The sequence below is a fragment of the Moschus berezovskii genome, chromosome 7, assembly GCF_049115385.1.
Source record: "Moschus berezovskii isolate FMDL1 chromosome 7, NW_MosBer_1.0, whole genome shotgun sequence".
Classification (NCBI taxonomy): Eukaryota; Metazoa; Chordata; class Mammalia; order Artiodactyla; family Moschidae; genus Moschus; species Moschus berezovskii.
The window spans coordinates 38,123,937-38,136,356 of NC_142466.1; the positions used below are offsets into that span (position 1 = coordinate 38,123,937).

At 39.1% G+C, this 12,420-nt stretch overlaps 1 protein-coding gene across 1 annotated transcript in view; it reads right to left on the reverse strand.

The window, feature by feature from the left end:
• The window catches only part of LURAP1L (leucine rich adaptor protein 1 like), a 48,409-nt gene extending 38,710 nt beyond the window's left edge, over positions 1-9,699 (reverse strand). Inside the window, exon 1 of the mRNA XM_055428231.2 lies at positions 8,699-9,699. Within this exon, the coding sequence (XP_055284206.1) occupies positions 8,699-9,004 (306 nt within the window). The 5' untranslated portion in view covers positions 9,005-9,699. The remainder of the gene's footprint in view (positions 1-8,698) is intronic.
• Positions 9,700-12,420: the final 2,721 nt, after the last annotated feature.

The following is a 12,420-nucleotide window of genomic DNA, read 5'->3' on the forward strand; positions in this document are numbered from 1 at the left end:
GCGACCTCATGGACTGTAGCCCTCCAGGCTTGTCTGTCCATGGGATTTTCCAGGCAAGAATACTGCAATGAGGTGTCATGCCCTCCTCCAGAGGATCTTCCTGACCCAGGGACTGAACCTGCATCTTTTATGTCTCCTGCCTTGACAGGCAGTTTCTTTACCACTCATGCCACCTGGGAAGCCCTTTAACATCTCACTCTTCTGATTTTTTGCTTTGCAATCTTCCAACTCTCCATAACATGTGCCTTCAGGGAGAGGGCAAATTGGTCAGTAATATAGTTCTTCTTTTATACATCACTTTCATGTAAGAATCAGTTTGAAGGATGTTAGTTATTTCTTCAAATAAAGAATCCAGTCTTGTGATTGTGTCTGACCTCTGCCAGTAGAATCTGTTTGGTCCTCATGAGCCTTCCAAAGTCTGAACAAATCTAAGATGGTTTTGAGACATGACCACAGAGTGGTCACAGATGGTTTCAAGGATGGCCATTCTGGTTCCTCTATGTGGCATGAATCATCTTGTGCCATGCTAGCATTCTGACCCAACTTTAAAAAGTTTTGTTGATATTCTTATTAAAAAAATCTCAACACGGAGATTATGTTAAATGGCAAGGGACTGAGGAGAAGTACATTGAAGACTTGGTTACTTTCTTCAAAGGAGTGATGAAGTGGTCTGATTAAGTCAGATTTCTATGGGTGGAATTTGATTCTAAAAGAACTACTGAATATTTGGATAATCATTTATTATTAAAAGCAAACTAATGGCTTTTTCATTTTAATGAGTGACTAGTTGAGATTCATGTAAGTGAATTGACAGAATAAGATACAATTTGACTAGATACATATTTCTTAAACTCTTATCAGTAATCTGTTTATATTATCTAACACTCCACAGGTCTTACCTCACAAGTGGGTTAGGAGTGAAAATGAAATGGCACAATTCATGAAACCTATTCACAGTTCCAACTGGTACATTGTATTAATCCAATAAATGCCAGGTGACATAATAAAATATTATTGTGTAAAATAAGAAAAATGAAATCCACACATGTTAAATTCTGTAAGTGTATATATGCCTATATATGCAGGCAAAGTCATAGACAAAGACCCAAGAGGATTCACACCAAATTGCCAGCAGGGGTTTCCTTTGGGGTAAGGAGTAACAGGGAAGATGTGTTGAGGGTAGGTGAAAAGGGACTTTTGTTTTCCTTTATATCATATTTCTAAAAGTTTTATAATAAGAGAGAATATATTTAAGTTCAAAAGGAAACAATAATATTTTAAAGGGATACCAAAATATCCACTGGTAGTTATGTGATGAAATTATTGTAAAAATGTCCATTCACAATAAACGCACACTTCATGGTGCTGAGATATAGCACTGTTTGGGAATAATTTCGATCCAGCAGATACCCAGTGAATTTTGTTTGAATGAATGGCTGGGAAACCACTTACGGTGACCTAGTCAAATTACTAACCCCTGTGAGCCATAGTTTCCTTATCTGTAAAATTAACATAATAAATATTGAGCACAGTATTCATCCCCTTTTTAAAAGGAGAGTTACTTGGGTTTTATTTTAAAGACTGAGACTTTTGAAATGTATGTTGAATATATAATTTTTCCTTATGAAATTCTATGACTAGTTTACATTGAGCACAGTTTGGATCAGGTGTTTTGAGCACACATCTGTAAAGTCCTGGCAAGTGTAAGGATTTCTCATTTCTACTCTAGTGAGTTATCTAAGAGCCAAGCTTAATTTCTGAGACTGTCTCAGGGAACTAAAATGCTACCAGTGGTAAATTTTTAAAACTCCAAGTCATGAATACAACTGAGTTCCAGTATTGAACTCTGAGCCTTGAACTAGTCAAGGCAGGGCATTATTCACCAGCAGCTTTTGTAGAAAAGTATTTATGGAGATGTTGGTGATGGTGGCAAAAAGAAAGGGTACAACTGCTGGAAACAAGCTGATTTTAAACATGTTCGTCCAAATCTTGGTTGTTCCTAAGACAGATGTCTGTAGTTCTTGTTCCTCTTTGGAAAGTTTATGGTAAATAACCACACAGTTTAACTCATTTTGTAAATTCTAGAAGACAATCACACATGGACATTTAAACCTGAGTGTCACCATGGGCAACAGAGTTCTCTAAAGGGTGAAATGCAGCAACACAGGTTTAAAGCTCAGATTCTGACCCCAGCCTAGCTTATCCCCACTCTCAGTACTTTTGAGCATCAACAGCAAGCCTCAATGCTTTATCTATAAAAAATATTTGTGAATAATATATTTAGTTATGATTATTATAAGAATGGGATAGTACATATAATTGTTAAACTAACACAGTGCCTTCTACATAGAAAAGTCTCACGATAAGTAACCAAATACTAGTCTCAATTCCTCAGATTTCCTAAACTACCAGAAATTAAGTTCTACAATTCATTATGATACTATATTTTCCTTGCACTAAAGCTGGGGAAAGGCTTCACAGGTTTCTTTTTTGCTTTTTATGGAAAGGCGGTCTCTATGGAAGATCTGATGCATGAGAAGTGCTATGATGGTCAGTCTGATAGAAGAGGTGCCCGCACTTTCATCAGTCCCATCAAGGACTCTCTGTGTATGATCAACAGAACAGCCATGTAATAGACAGAACACCTATTACTGTCATCATTCTTACTGTTTTTGGATGGATCAATGATAGCTTATATTTTTTTATATTATTTCATTGGATTCTTACAATGCCTTATGAGAGATGCTTTAATCACTATGTTAACAGAAAGCAGAGTCCTAGAATAGTTATACAACTTGCAGATGCCACATAGCAGTGAGTAAAAGAGCCAAGATTAGAATGAGGGTTGCTGAGAACTGGACAGGCCCTCCCACCAGGGAAGATGGACAAAAAGTCTCTGCAAGAACAGGGTTCAGGGCCTTGGCAGGCTGGTGGGCCCTGTGGTTTGTCTGCACCCTGACTTGCTCTAGGCTTGACTGGGAATCCCAGCTTGTCCAATTCCAAAGTTTACAAAGGTTCCACTGAACCAGAGATTCACCACTTGAGTAGTGACTGAACAAGCTTTAAAAGACAATCAAAAAGGAATGTTCTTCAAAGAACTGACCCCGCCCCCCGCCCCCCCCCCAAAACAAAAAGAACAACTTGTCAGGGATCCCAGAGATTCTAGCCATGAATCACAGTTTCAGAAGTAGTATATTCAAAAACTAAAGTCTTATGTGAGAAAGTGTTTTAATTATGATTCATTACCATAAAATGGAAGGAAAAATGAATATTTTTATGCTACCAAGGAAGTAAAAATAATCTTTTATGAGAAGTTAAAAAATCCTCATAAAGTTTGTAGTCTCTCAAGACTGAAGCAGTATGGTTGTACAACTTGAATGGAAGGTAATTCTTTCCATTCGATGTACATTCCTGGGCACAGGGCAGGGCTCATCAGTTCTTTGATATGTTGCTTTAAGTTATGCATAAATCCTCTGAATTCTATGTATTCTGGCAAGGAAAAATTACTACCTTTGCCTACACTGCTGTCAGTTTTAAGTCACTGTGTAAGGAAACACATACGAATATAATTTATTAGATTAAATATAATAACATCCCATGTGCAAAATAACAGAAGAAGCTACTGTTTAGGAATCAGATTTTCTCATCTCTTTGATGTCTTTATCACTAATTTTTAGCCCTTAATTTGCATGGTTATCAGCACTTTTAATTCCTTGTACAAGACACATTTGCCACAAGAAATCTCCTGAGCTTTATCTTTTAATCTCAGCAGTTATGTCTGATTTCCACTATGGCATGCTGACATATTGGTTTATAATCTTTCCCTGGCAAAATTATATCCCCGTTTTATCTTTTCAGCTGTCTTGTGAACTCATCAAGGAAAATGCCTTCCATGTTATGACTTCTCAAGTATATACCCAAGAGTTTTACATAAAGTTTTGTCCAATTAAAAAAAAAAATCTACATGATAAAACAGTAAAAATACTACTGAAACAGTATTATGGAACAAATGATAGAAATTTCCTAGCCTAATTTGAAACATGTCCAAAGCAATTGTGAAATTAATTTAATGAAATTATGATCACTTTTTGAGGAAACATGAAGTAACTTCATTTTTTATTACAAAATAGACAAACCATTTGTTATGAGAAGGGGCATGGAAAAGATAGACAAGGGAAAGTATTGATAAAAACCAAATACAATTCTATCCTTTTCAAAAATTTTCAATTTATGTTCTAGTATCATTATGTGCCTTGTATTTATGTGTGATTGTGTCTAGCCCTGGGTATTATTTAGAAAACTTTATTAAAGCAAGAGTTGAAGAATTAGGTGGGGTATTTGAATGTTTTGAGACAAATAACTAACTTGAAATTGTTTACCTCTGACTATTACACAGCTGCAAAAGTAGTTGCAAATATGTAGTTGTTAAAATATGGGATAAGGAAGCAATATTTTCAGATTAGTCATTCTTAATGGCACAGCATTAACCATTCCAGCATGACACAGAATTGACTAAAATTCCAAAAATCTGGAATGTGGCATAAATAGGTAGCATATACTTCATTCAGCATACTTCGTTGTTCTGAACAGTAACTATCTAGGAAAGCAAACTTGTGTGGGTCCATTAGATCCCTTCTAACTCCAGACTCTGACTCTTGAGGGATTACCATTATAATCTTATACATTTCAAAAATTTTCTAGAGTAAATCAACGCACATAACGTTCACTCTTAAACTAGAGGTATGGTACAGATGTTATTGAGATAAGACTAAAATCCCTGGAACATCTTGGTAAAGAAAACTGCAGTAAAATTTACTACTAACTGGTAAACACAGATTTTGACAGATTATTTACATTTATTAGAAAAATATTTCAGATATTATGTGACATTCTAAAACTTAGTATTTGATAAGCAATATTTAAAGTCTTATTCTTAAGAAATCTTTGCAAGTAGAGTCTGCATAGATAGTAGAATGAAAAGTCCAAATATAGGACAGGGCTTCCAAAGACTGACTTTTTAAAGTAAGCAGTTTGTACTAAACCCCCAATGTCTCAGGCAGGCCTGGTACATTGTTGGCAGTTAATAAATATTTGTTGGTTATTGAATGAACCAACATCTGAAACTACCCATGACATGCCATCATGATGACTTCTTTTTGTTGGCCCTTTAAGTACTGTAGGGGTTGTGACTTATCATAGATTTACATAAATACAAAAAATATTCTGTATTTTGAAGATAAATTATTGGGATGCAGACTAGAATGGGGGAAAAGCATAGTATATGGAGTCAGATGATATGCGTTCAAATTGTGATTCTGTTTACTAATTAGCTGTGTGAGCCTGGCCTGTTTTCTCAACTACCTCTAAGCCACAATGATCTCATTCCCAAAATGTGGATACTTCTTTTTCAGATATGACCTGAGGCTCAAATAATATGACAGATAGTAAAACACTCTGTGAACTGAAGAGGAGTGAACAAATATTACTGGGCAGACTTTGCACAAGACATCAGACATCTATTTCCAATTTTGTCATAAATTTCCTATAGATATCCCTGCATTTGCTTATTGTATTGTCAAATTTCCTTATCTCTAAATTGAAAAACATCCTGATTGTTACTTTGAATTGACCTACTGTATCAAATATACGGGCTTTCCTGGTGGCTCAGTGGTAGAGAATCCACCTGCCAATGCAAGAGATATGGGTTCCATCCCTGCATCGGGAAGATCCCCTGGAGAAGGAAATGGCAACCCGCTCTGGTATTCTTGCCTGAGAGATCCCATGGACAGAGGAACCTGGTGGGCTACAGTCTATGGGGCCACAGAAGAGTCAGACATGACTTAACAACTAAAACAAAAACAGCAGCAATCAAATATATGCCTGAAAATTTTCTTTTCCAGTATTTTCCTTCCCACACTCTTCCTTTCCACGTGAACATGTGCTATTCATGTTGCTAACAAGAATTTCAAGGTTAAGAAGTTTGGCCACAGAAACAGATTCTCCCCACTTCAATCTCTTTCATCTTCCTTCCTTTACACCTGAGTCTCACTGACCTGTAAGAACTTTGATTGTAATATTTACAGATAAGAGTTAAGGTAATGATTCACAAAACCATAAAAGGAGATGAGAGAGAGACAATGAGAAAACCAGGTGCGTGTAAAGAACTTAAAGTGTGGAGATTTTATCTTAGAAAAGCCTATGGTGCCTTTTGTCAATGGTTAGCACATACATTTTAATAGGAAAAGAAGGAAGTCTTAATTCCTGCAAGTGTCCAAGGCTAAGGTGTTTCAGAGTTCTGAGGGCAGGACCCAAGCCTGATAATTCCAGATCATCCAGAAGAAAAATCTGTGAACACAAAGTAATGAGCATAAAATGTGGGTCGGGCATAAGTCCAAACAGGCTGACTCAGTGCTCACAGGAGAGGGCAGAAAAGAACATACAACTCACAGAGGCCTCACCTCGACTTCTCTCCAGGAGGATGCTAGAAGGAGACAGAAAGAACTGTACAACTACTTCTGTTCCATGTTATAACAAAAGTGCCAAATCTACATAAAAACAAATATGTTGCTTTGCAATTATGCTGAAGCTGGAGGTTTTAGCACCCACAAGAGTTACATAAAATGGGGGAAAACTGTCTCATTGGCAGGGGAATATACCTGTTTTTGATTCCTTCCCTCTAAACTCCCATGGCCAGTGTCAGTGTTATCATTTGTTCAGTGGAGACCTTTATTAGAGGACAAAGTTGAAGACAGAAACATCCGCTCTGGCATAAATTCTCCCAGATGCATAGATAACTATGCTTCAAGTAGAAAATATAGTCAATTTAATAATCTGCCCCTGCTGTTGTTGCTGTTTCTGTTTGTTATTTTTTAATGTATTTATTTATATAACATAGTCATCATATATAGCAACATCTGGCTTGGGTAAACAGATTTTTCTTAATTCTATGACATTTTCATGGAGAAAAATAAACAAGGCTAGAAGATACCTTTCATCGAAAACTAAAAATTTTCTAAAAATCTTACAAAATTCTTCAATACACTTGGCTTGAGATACTATTAATATAAATAATAAATGGCAAGAGATTTGAGGGCCCTAAACGGCAACCCACTCCAGTGCTCTTGCCTGGAGAATCCCAGGGACGGGGAACCCAGTAGGCTGCCGTCTATAGGGTCACACAGAGTCGGACACGACTGAAGCGACTTAGCAGCAGCAGGAGCAGCAAACAGGCTCCTTGAACTTTTATGTTGTGTATTTTGAGCACCTGGTTAACTACCAGATACAGTAATTGCGCTTACTGAATAATTATTGAGTAATATGTATAACCTGTGGAGTGTGTATGTATTTAGTGAAATATAAATAGTGAATACAGTAATGATATCTTTGCATTACATATATATACATGCAGACATAGAAGTATAAATGTATGAATCTCTACATGTTTGCTTTCAACATCTGGTGCATTCCAGTTGGGAAGAAAATGGATACTTGAGGCATAAAAAGTAAAGTTCTTAAGTAGAACAGTTTAAGAGATCTTAATAGAGGTTTTTGGAGCCCTTGTGTTTATAGTGTGGTAAAAATTCTGAACATAGGATATGATCTCTGAAGAATGGCTTTTTGTACAAATATGTTTGCCAAGATTACTTTATGCTGTGGAATTTATTCCCTCCTAGTGTTCCAACTGCAAAAAGAGAGGGGCTAGGGTAACACTACCGGTTACTTCTTTTTCATGCAAGGCCCCTATAGATAGGATGTATGTAGAAGTGGCGGAGGCTCCTGTTGTTGCTTTCCTCCTTTCCAAGCTGGTGGGAACTGCGGTTTTGTTGTGTGGTCATCTTAAAACGATTTAGGAAGGAATCATTTCCTCCAACCGGTTCATTGTAAAAAATAAACCGAGGTCCAGAGAGGTTAAGTAATTTGCCCGAGTTCACGGCAAGTAAATAAAGTGTCTCTGTCTAAGTACATCCGGAATAACAAGTGTTCTGGGACCCTTGCTAGCCCCATTGTCCTATTCTTAGGCTAACGTTTGCAAACAGCACAGAAAACAATTGCAGATTGAGGACTGAGGGGGAAGGGTAGGAAGTGTTTATTAGCAAATCCCTCGGCCTGGGGATCACCTGCTCTTTTGGATCAACCGTGAAACAAGCTATTCACAAGGACATCGAGGACTACTGAGCCATTGTTTTCAGAACCTGCAGTAGAGAATCAGCTCCACGGTGGCTTAGGGGTTGCACCAAAGGGCGGGAGCAGAGGAGTGAGCCAGAAAGGGCTGCAGGGACCCCGCCGCGCCACCTGTCGGCAAACCAGGAAGTGTTTTTGCAATAAGCGCAACGGGCCGACCCACGTTTGGAAACGAAAGTGTGAACGGCAGACAGCAGGCCCCAGATGGGTGCAGTAACTGCAGACCTTTGGGCGGGTTTATGCCTGGGAGGCTGTGGACTGGCAGTTGAATGGTCAGAGCCGGTAGCAGCGAGTTGGCTTCAGAAAGTACACAGAGCAGGGCAGGCTTTCCCGTCTTAGAGAACTGCGACTGAGCGAAGTCTCGGGTAAACAAGCTTCCTGCAGCTCATCCATATGCGCACCGGCTGCGCGCCCCTTTCACCAGTGTTTCCCATGCACCCAGCCCTCTGCTCGGCGCCCCACCTCCCGGGTCTTGCTGCCCGGGTTCCCACCCGCACAGCCGGCGCACCACACTCACCATCTCTTGCCTGAGGAGGTGCAGCTTGGTTTCCAGTCTCTCCAGGGTGCTACAGGAGTGGCTGGGTCGTGGGGAGCCAGAGGTTGGGGAGGACGAAGAGGAGGACGACAAGGAGAGAGGGAAGCTGCAGCAGCTGCTGCTGCTGCTGCAGCCGCTGCCGCCGCCCCCGCTCCCCCCTCCGGGGTCTCTGTCCCTCTCCGGGGGAACCGGCTCCTCCCCACGGAGCGAGCGCACTAGGCTCTCGGGCACTTTGCGTCCCAGCTTCAGCTCGATGTCTCTGAGGTCGGGCAGCGGGCCGTCTTCCATGACTTTTCAAGAACGATGAAAATGGTGATAAAATGCTACCGATGAGAGTCAGCAGCGGCCTCCAAGGCTGCCTGGAGATCGGCACACCCCTCCGGAGCCTGGGTGTCTATCTTCCGCGGTTCAAATGCACTGTCCACTCCATAGCCGCCTGCGCGCGGTGGAAGTCCTGAAATCCGCACAGGACGCAGCGGGTCGCAGCCGCAGTTCCCGGGGCGCTGTGACTCGCCCAGCACTTATAAGCTTATAAAGCCCTCTTCAACCTCTTCCTTTTTGGCCACGCCACTGCAAAGTTGAGTTAATTGATATTGCAGAGAGGGGGAAATTCCGAGTGCTAGAGACCAAAAGACAAGAGAGGGAAATGTATGTTTCAGCTCTATGGGCGAAAAATTCACGTTATAAAACTGTCCATTCACATCCCAGCGCCATTCACCAACTGCCCATCTGGTACCATGCGACACAAAATAATGATGTGGCCACACTCCAGGGTTGTTTCATTTCCCAGCCATATGTCTTCAAGCTTTTGGTATATACTGGATTATCAGAAATTTCTGGTCGGTGAGAGAGGAGGTCTGCCGTGTGCACAGACACATTAAAAAAAAAAAAAAGTTTGCTTAACAGGAGTTTAACAGCTTCCTCAATGCTGCAGAAATTCCCATCTTCCAATTTAGGCTGTTAGATCCAAGTCATTGTGTTCCTCCAAGCCTCGGAAACTTTAAACTCTGCTGGCAGGTGGACCAAACCAGGGCCAACCCTTGTACCGTAAAGCATAGGCAAGAAGAGCAGCAGAAAATTTCCCACCCCTGCTGCTCCCTGTAGCTTCAACGTCCTGTCTTGGGTGAAAGCACCTATACTTTGTTTAGACTTTTAATTCCGTTTTTTCAAAATTTCCGGGTAACTACAACTTCTAGAACTGTTAACAAATACTAGAGGCAGAAAAATGTCTTTAACTGTAGTATCATTCCCCATCCCATCTTCCTATATAGCAAAAATTTTGCTTCAGAGAAGCCTTTCCTAATAATTTTGTACTAATGTATGGTGTAATAATTCCAACAAAAGTTCATTGAGAGTGTGCAACCAAAGTTAATTGTCTTATCAAATGTTACACTGTGGCAGCACAAGAAGATGTGAAAAATTAAATAGCCAGAATAATCTATATGATTACTGAGTGTTAGATTTTAAAAGGGGAAAGTTGCTGAGATACTTTTACATTAATTATGGAGGAAGAATATTGAATCTAACTAAGTGACTTAGCAGCAGCAGCAGCAGTAAAAAGTTGTCTTTGGTAATTTATCTTATTTTTTTTCAGCTATATAAAAGAAACCCAAAGTATGCCATCTATGGATCTGAGACACTTCTACCAAATAAGTTGTTGTGAACTCTGTGGATTATAGTTTTGATTTAATATTGAATTTGTGTTAAGAATCTTCAAGCAGAGGGTACTATTTTTCAGTCTACTAAGCTAATATTTGGGATTCCATTAGGATTTTTCAAAATAGGCACCCCTGTCTTTCTGGGACCAATAACTACTTGTGTTCTTGGTCTTTCCCAGAGACATCACTCAGGTTTTACACTTTTGAGAACATGGGCAGGTACATCTCAGAGTTTGTTTTTAGCAGAGCCACATCCAGGAAGCCTAAGGATAGAAAATAGGCGTTGTGAGTGAAATATTTCATACTGGGGAAAAAGTTGCTAGAGTTCTCTTGTCAGCATGTCAGAAATTATAGGTTATTTCTTCTCTTAAAAAGAAATGGAAAAAAAAAAAAAGCTGTAAATTAAGTGACCCAATCAAAGGGGAACAAAACTAAATCTCAACTCACTGATAAAACTTCATGCTTTGTCCTAAATTTGGAAAACCAGAAGCACATTGGGTAGGAATTATAATGAAGAGGTTTTTCTTTTTTAATTTTTTTTTTTTGTCATAAAGCCCTTACAAAGTTCAGCATAGGGCTGGTTGAGAAAAGTAGCATACAAACACAGTATCTAACTTGAATTTGGTCCACAAAAATAGTTTATTTTTAAATTATCATTGATGTAACTGTACAAAAGAGGAACACCTCTTTCCTGTGAGTCACAGACAGTAAAATGTGTTTGATACTGAAGGTAATTAAAAAATAGAAAATGTTTTTTTTTTCTGTTTTAGATTTCTGCAGAGAAAGCATCTCCAAAAGTAAAAATATGATCTATATGTAAATTAATACTTTGTGCCAGTGCAATATAAAACAAACATAAACTTTTTAGGAAAAGTTTAGTTATGTTACACCTTTAAAATTTCTCAACTTAATGCTTTATGACATTTTAGTTTAAAATAGAGATGTTTTGAATGCCAAAATGATCATCTTCAAAACATATTGGAATCACAGTAGTCTTAGTAGGCTACTAATAGATTGTATGAACCCTGTCACTACTGCTTTATTTGGTTTGATCTGAGGACATTCCTTCCCCAAAATGTTCAAAAATAAGGGTCTTTTTTTACTTTTTGGGCCTTGAGAATATTTTGTTTTCAAGATTTTTCTATGATGAAAAAAATGTGTGAGAGCTTTAACTAATTGCTGTTAGCCCTATATCACACGTTGATTTGGGGGATTAGTTGATAGAACTGCAGTACTGGGTCTAGGATGCATGCGGGCTGGGGAGGAAGTAAGGTCATCAACAAGAAGAGGGCACATGGAGATAAAGAGAAAAAAATAAGAGGGAAAAACTTTTCAGAGCAATTTTATTTTTTCTGTATTTCACTAAGCCCTCAGTCTTAGCAGTGCTGCCTTCCCACTCCTGCTTTTCTTATCCATCTCCAACCACCTCTTATTTCCATAATTGATGGCATCTTCCAGCAACAACCTAAATTCAGGATGTTTCCCCAAGCCTAACATATTGAAAAGTAAAATCGTTAAAGTTAGGGTTACTGTATTATTTGTATTTGTTATATTATTTTCTAGACCCAGACCACTTTATTATATACATTCTTTATCTGACTGCATTATGTATGAGCTGTATTTGCCCTTTGTTCATTTAAATGCCTAAGGAATCTAGGACTTCCCTGGTGGTTCAGATGGTAAAGAATCCGCTTGCAACGCAGACCTGAGTTTGATCCCTGGGTAGGGAAGATCCCCTGGAAAAGGGAATGGCGAAACACTTGGTATTCTGGCCTAAGGAATTTCATGGACAGAGGAGCCTGGTAGGCTACTGTCCACGGAGTTGCAGAGTCAGACATGACTGAGCGACTAGCTAGGAATCTAAGAATGGTCATTAAACTATGGGGAACTTTAAGAGACTGGGTTTCTTCCCCAGTTGGATTGTGTTCACGGAGAAAGAAAGAGAGCCTCTTATTTATTATCATTTAAAAAAATCCAGTAGCTAATGAAGTGGGAACATTGTTGGATTCAGATGACAAGTTTTAAAAGAATGCCTCAGTCACAAAA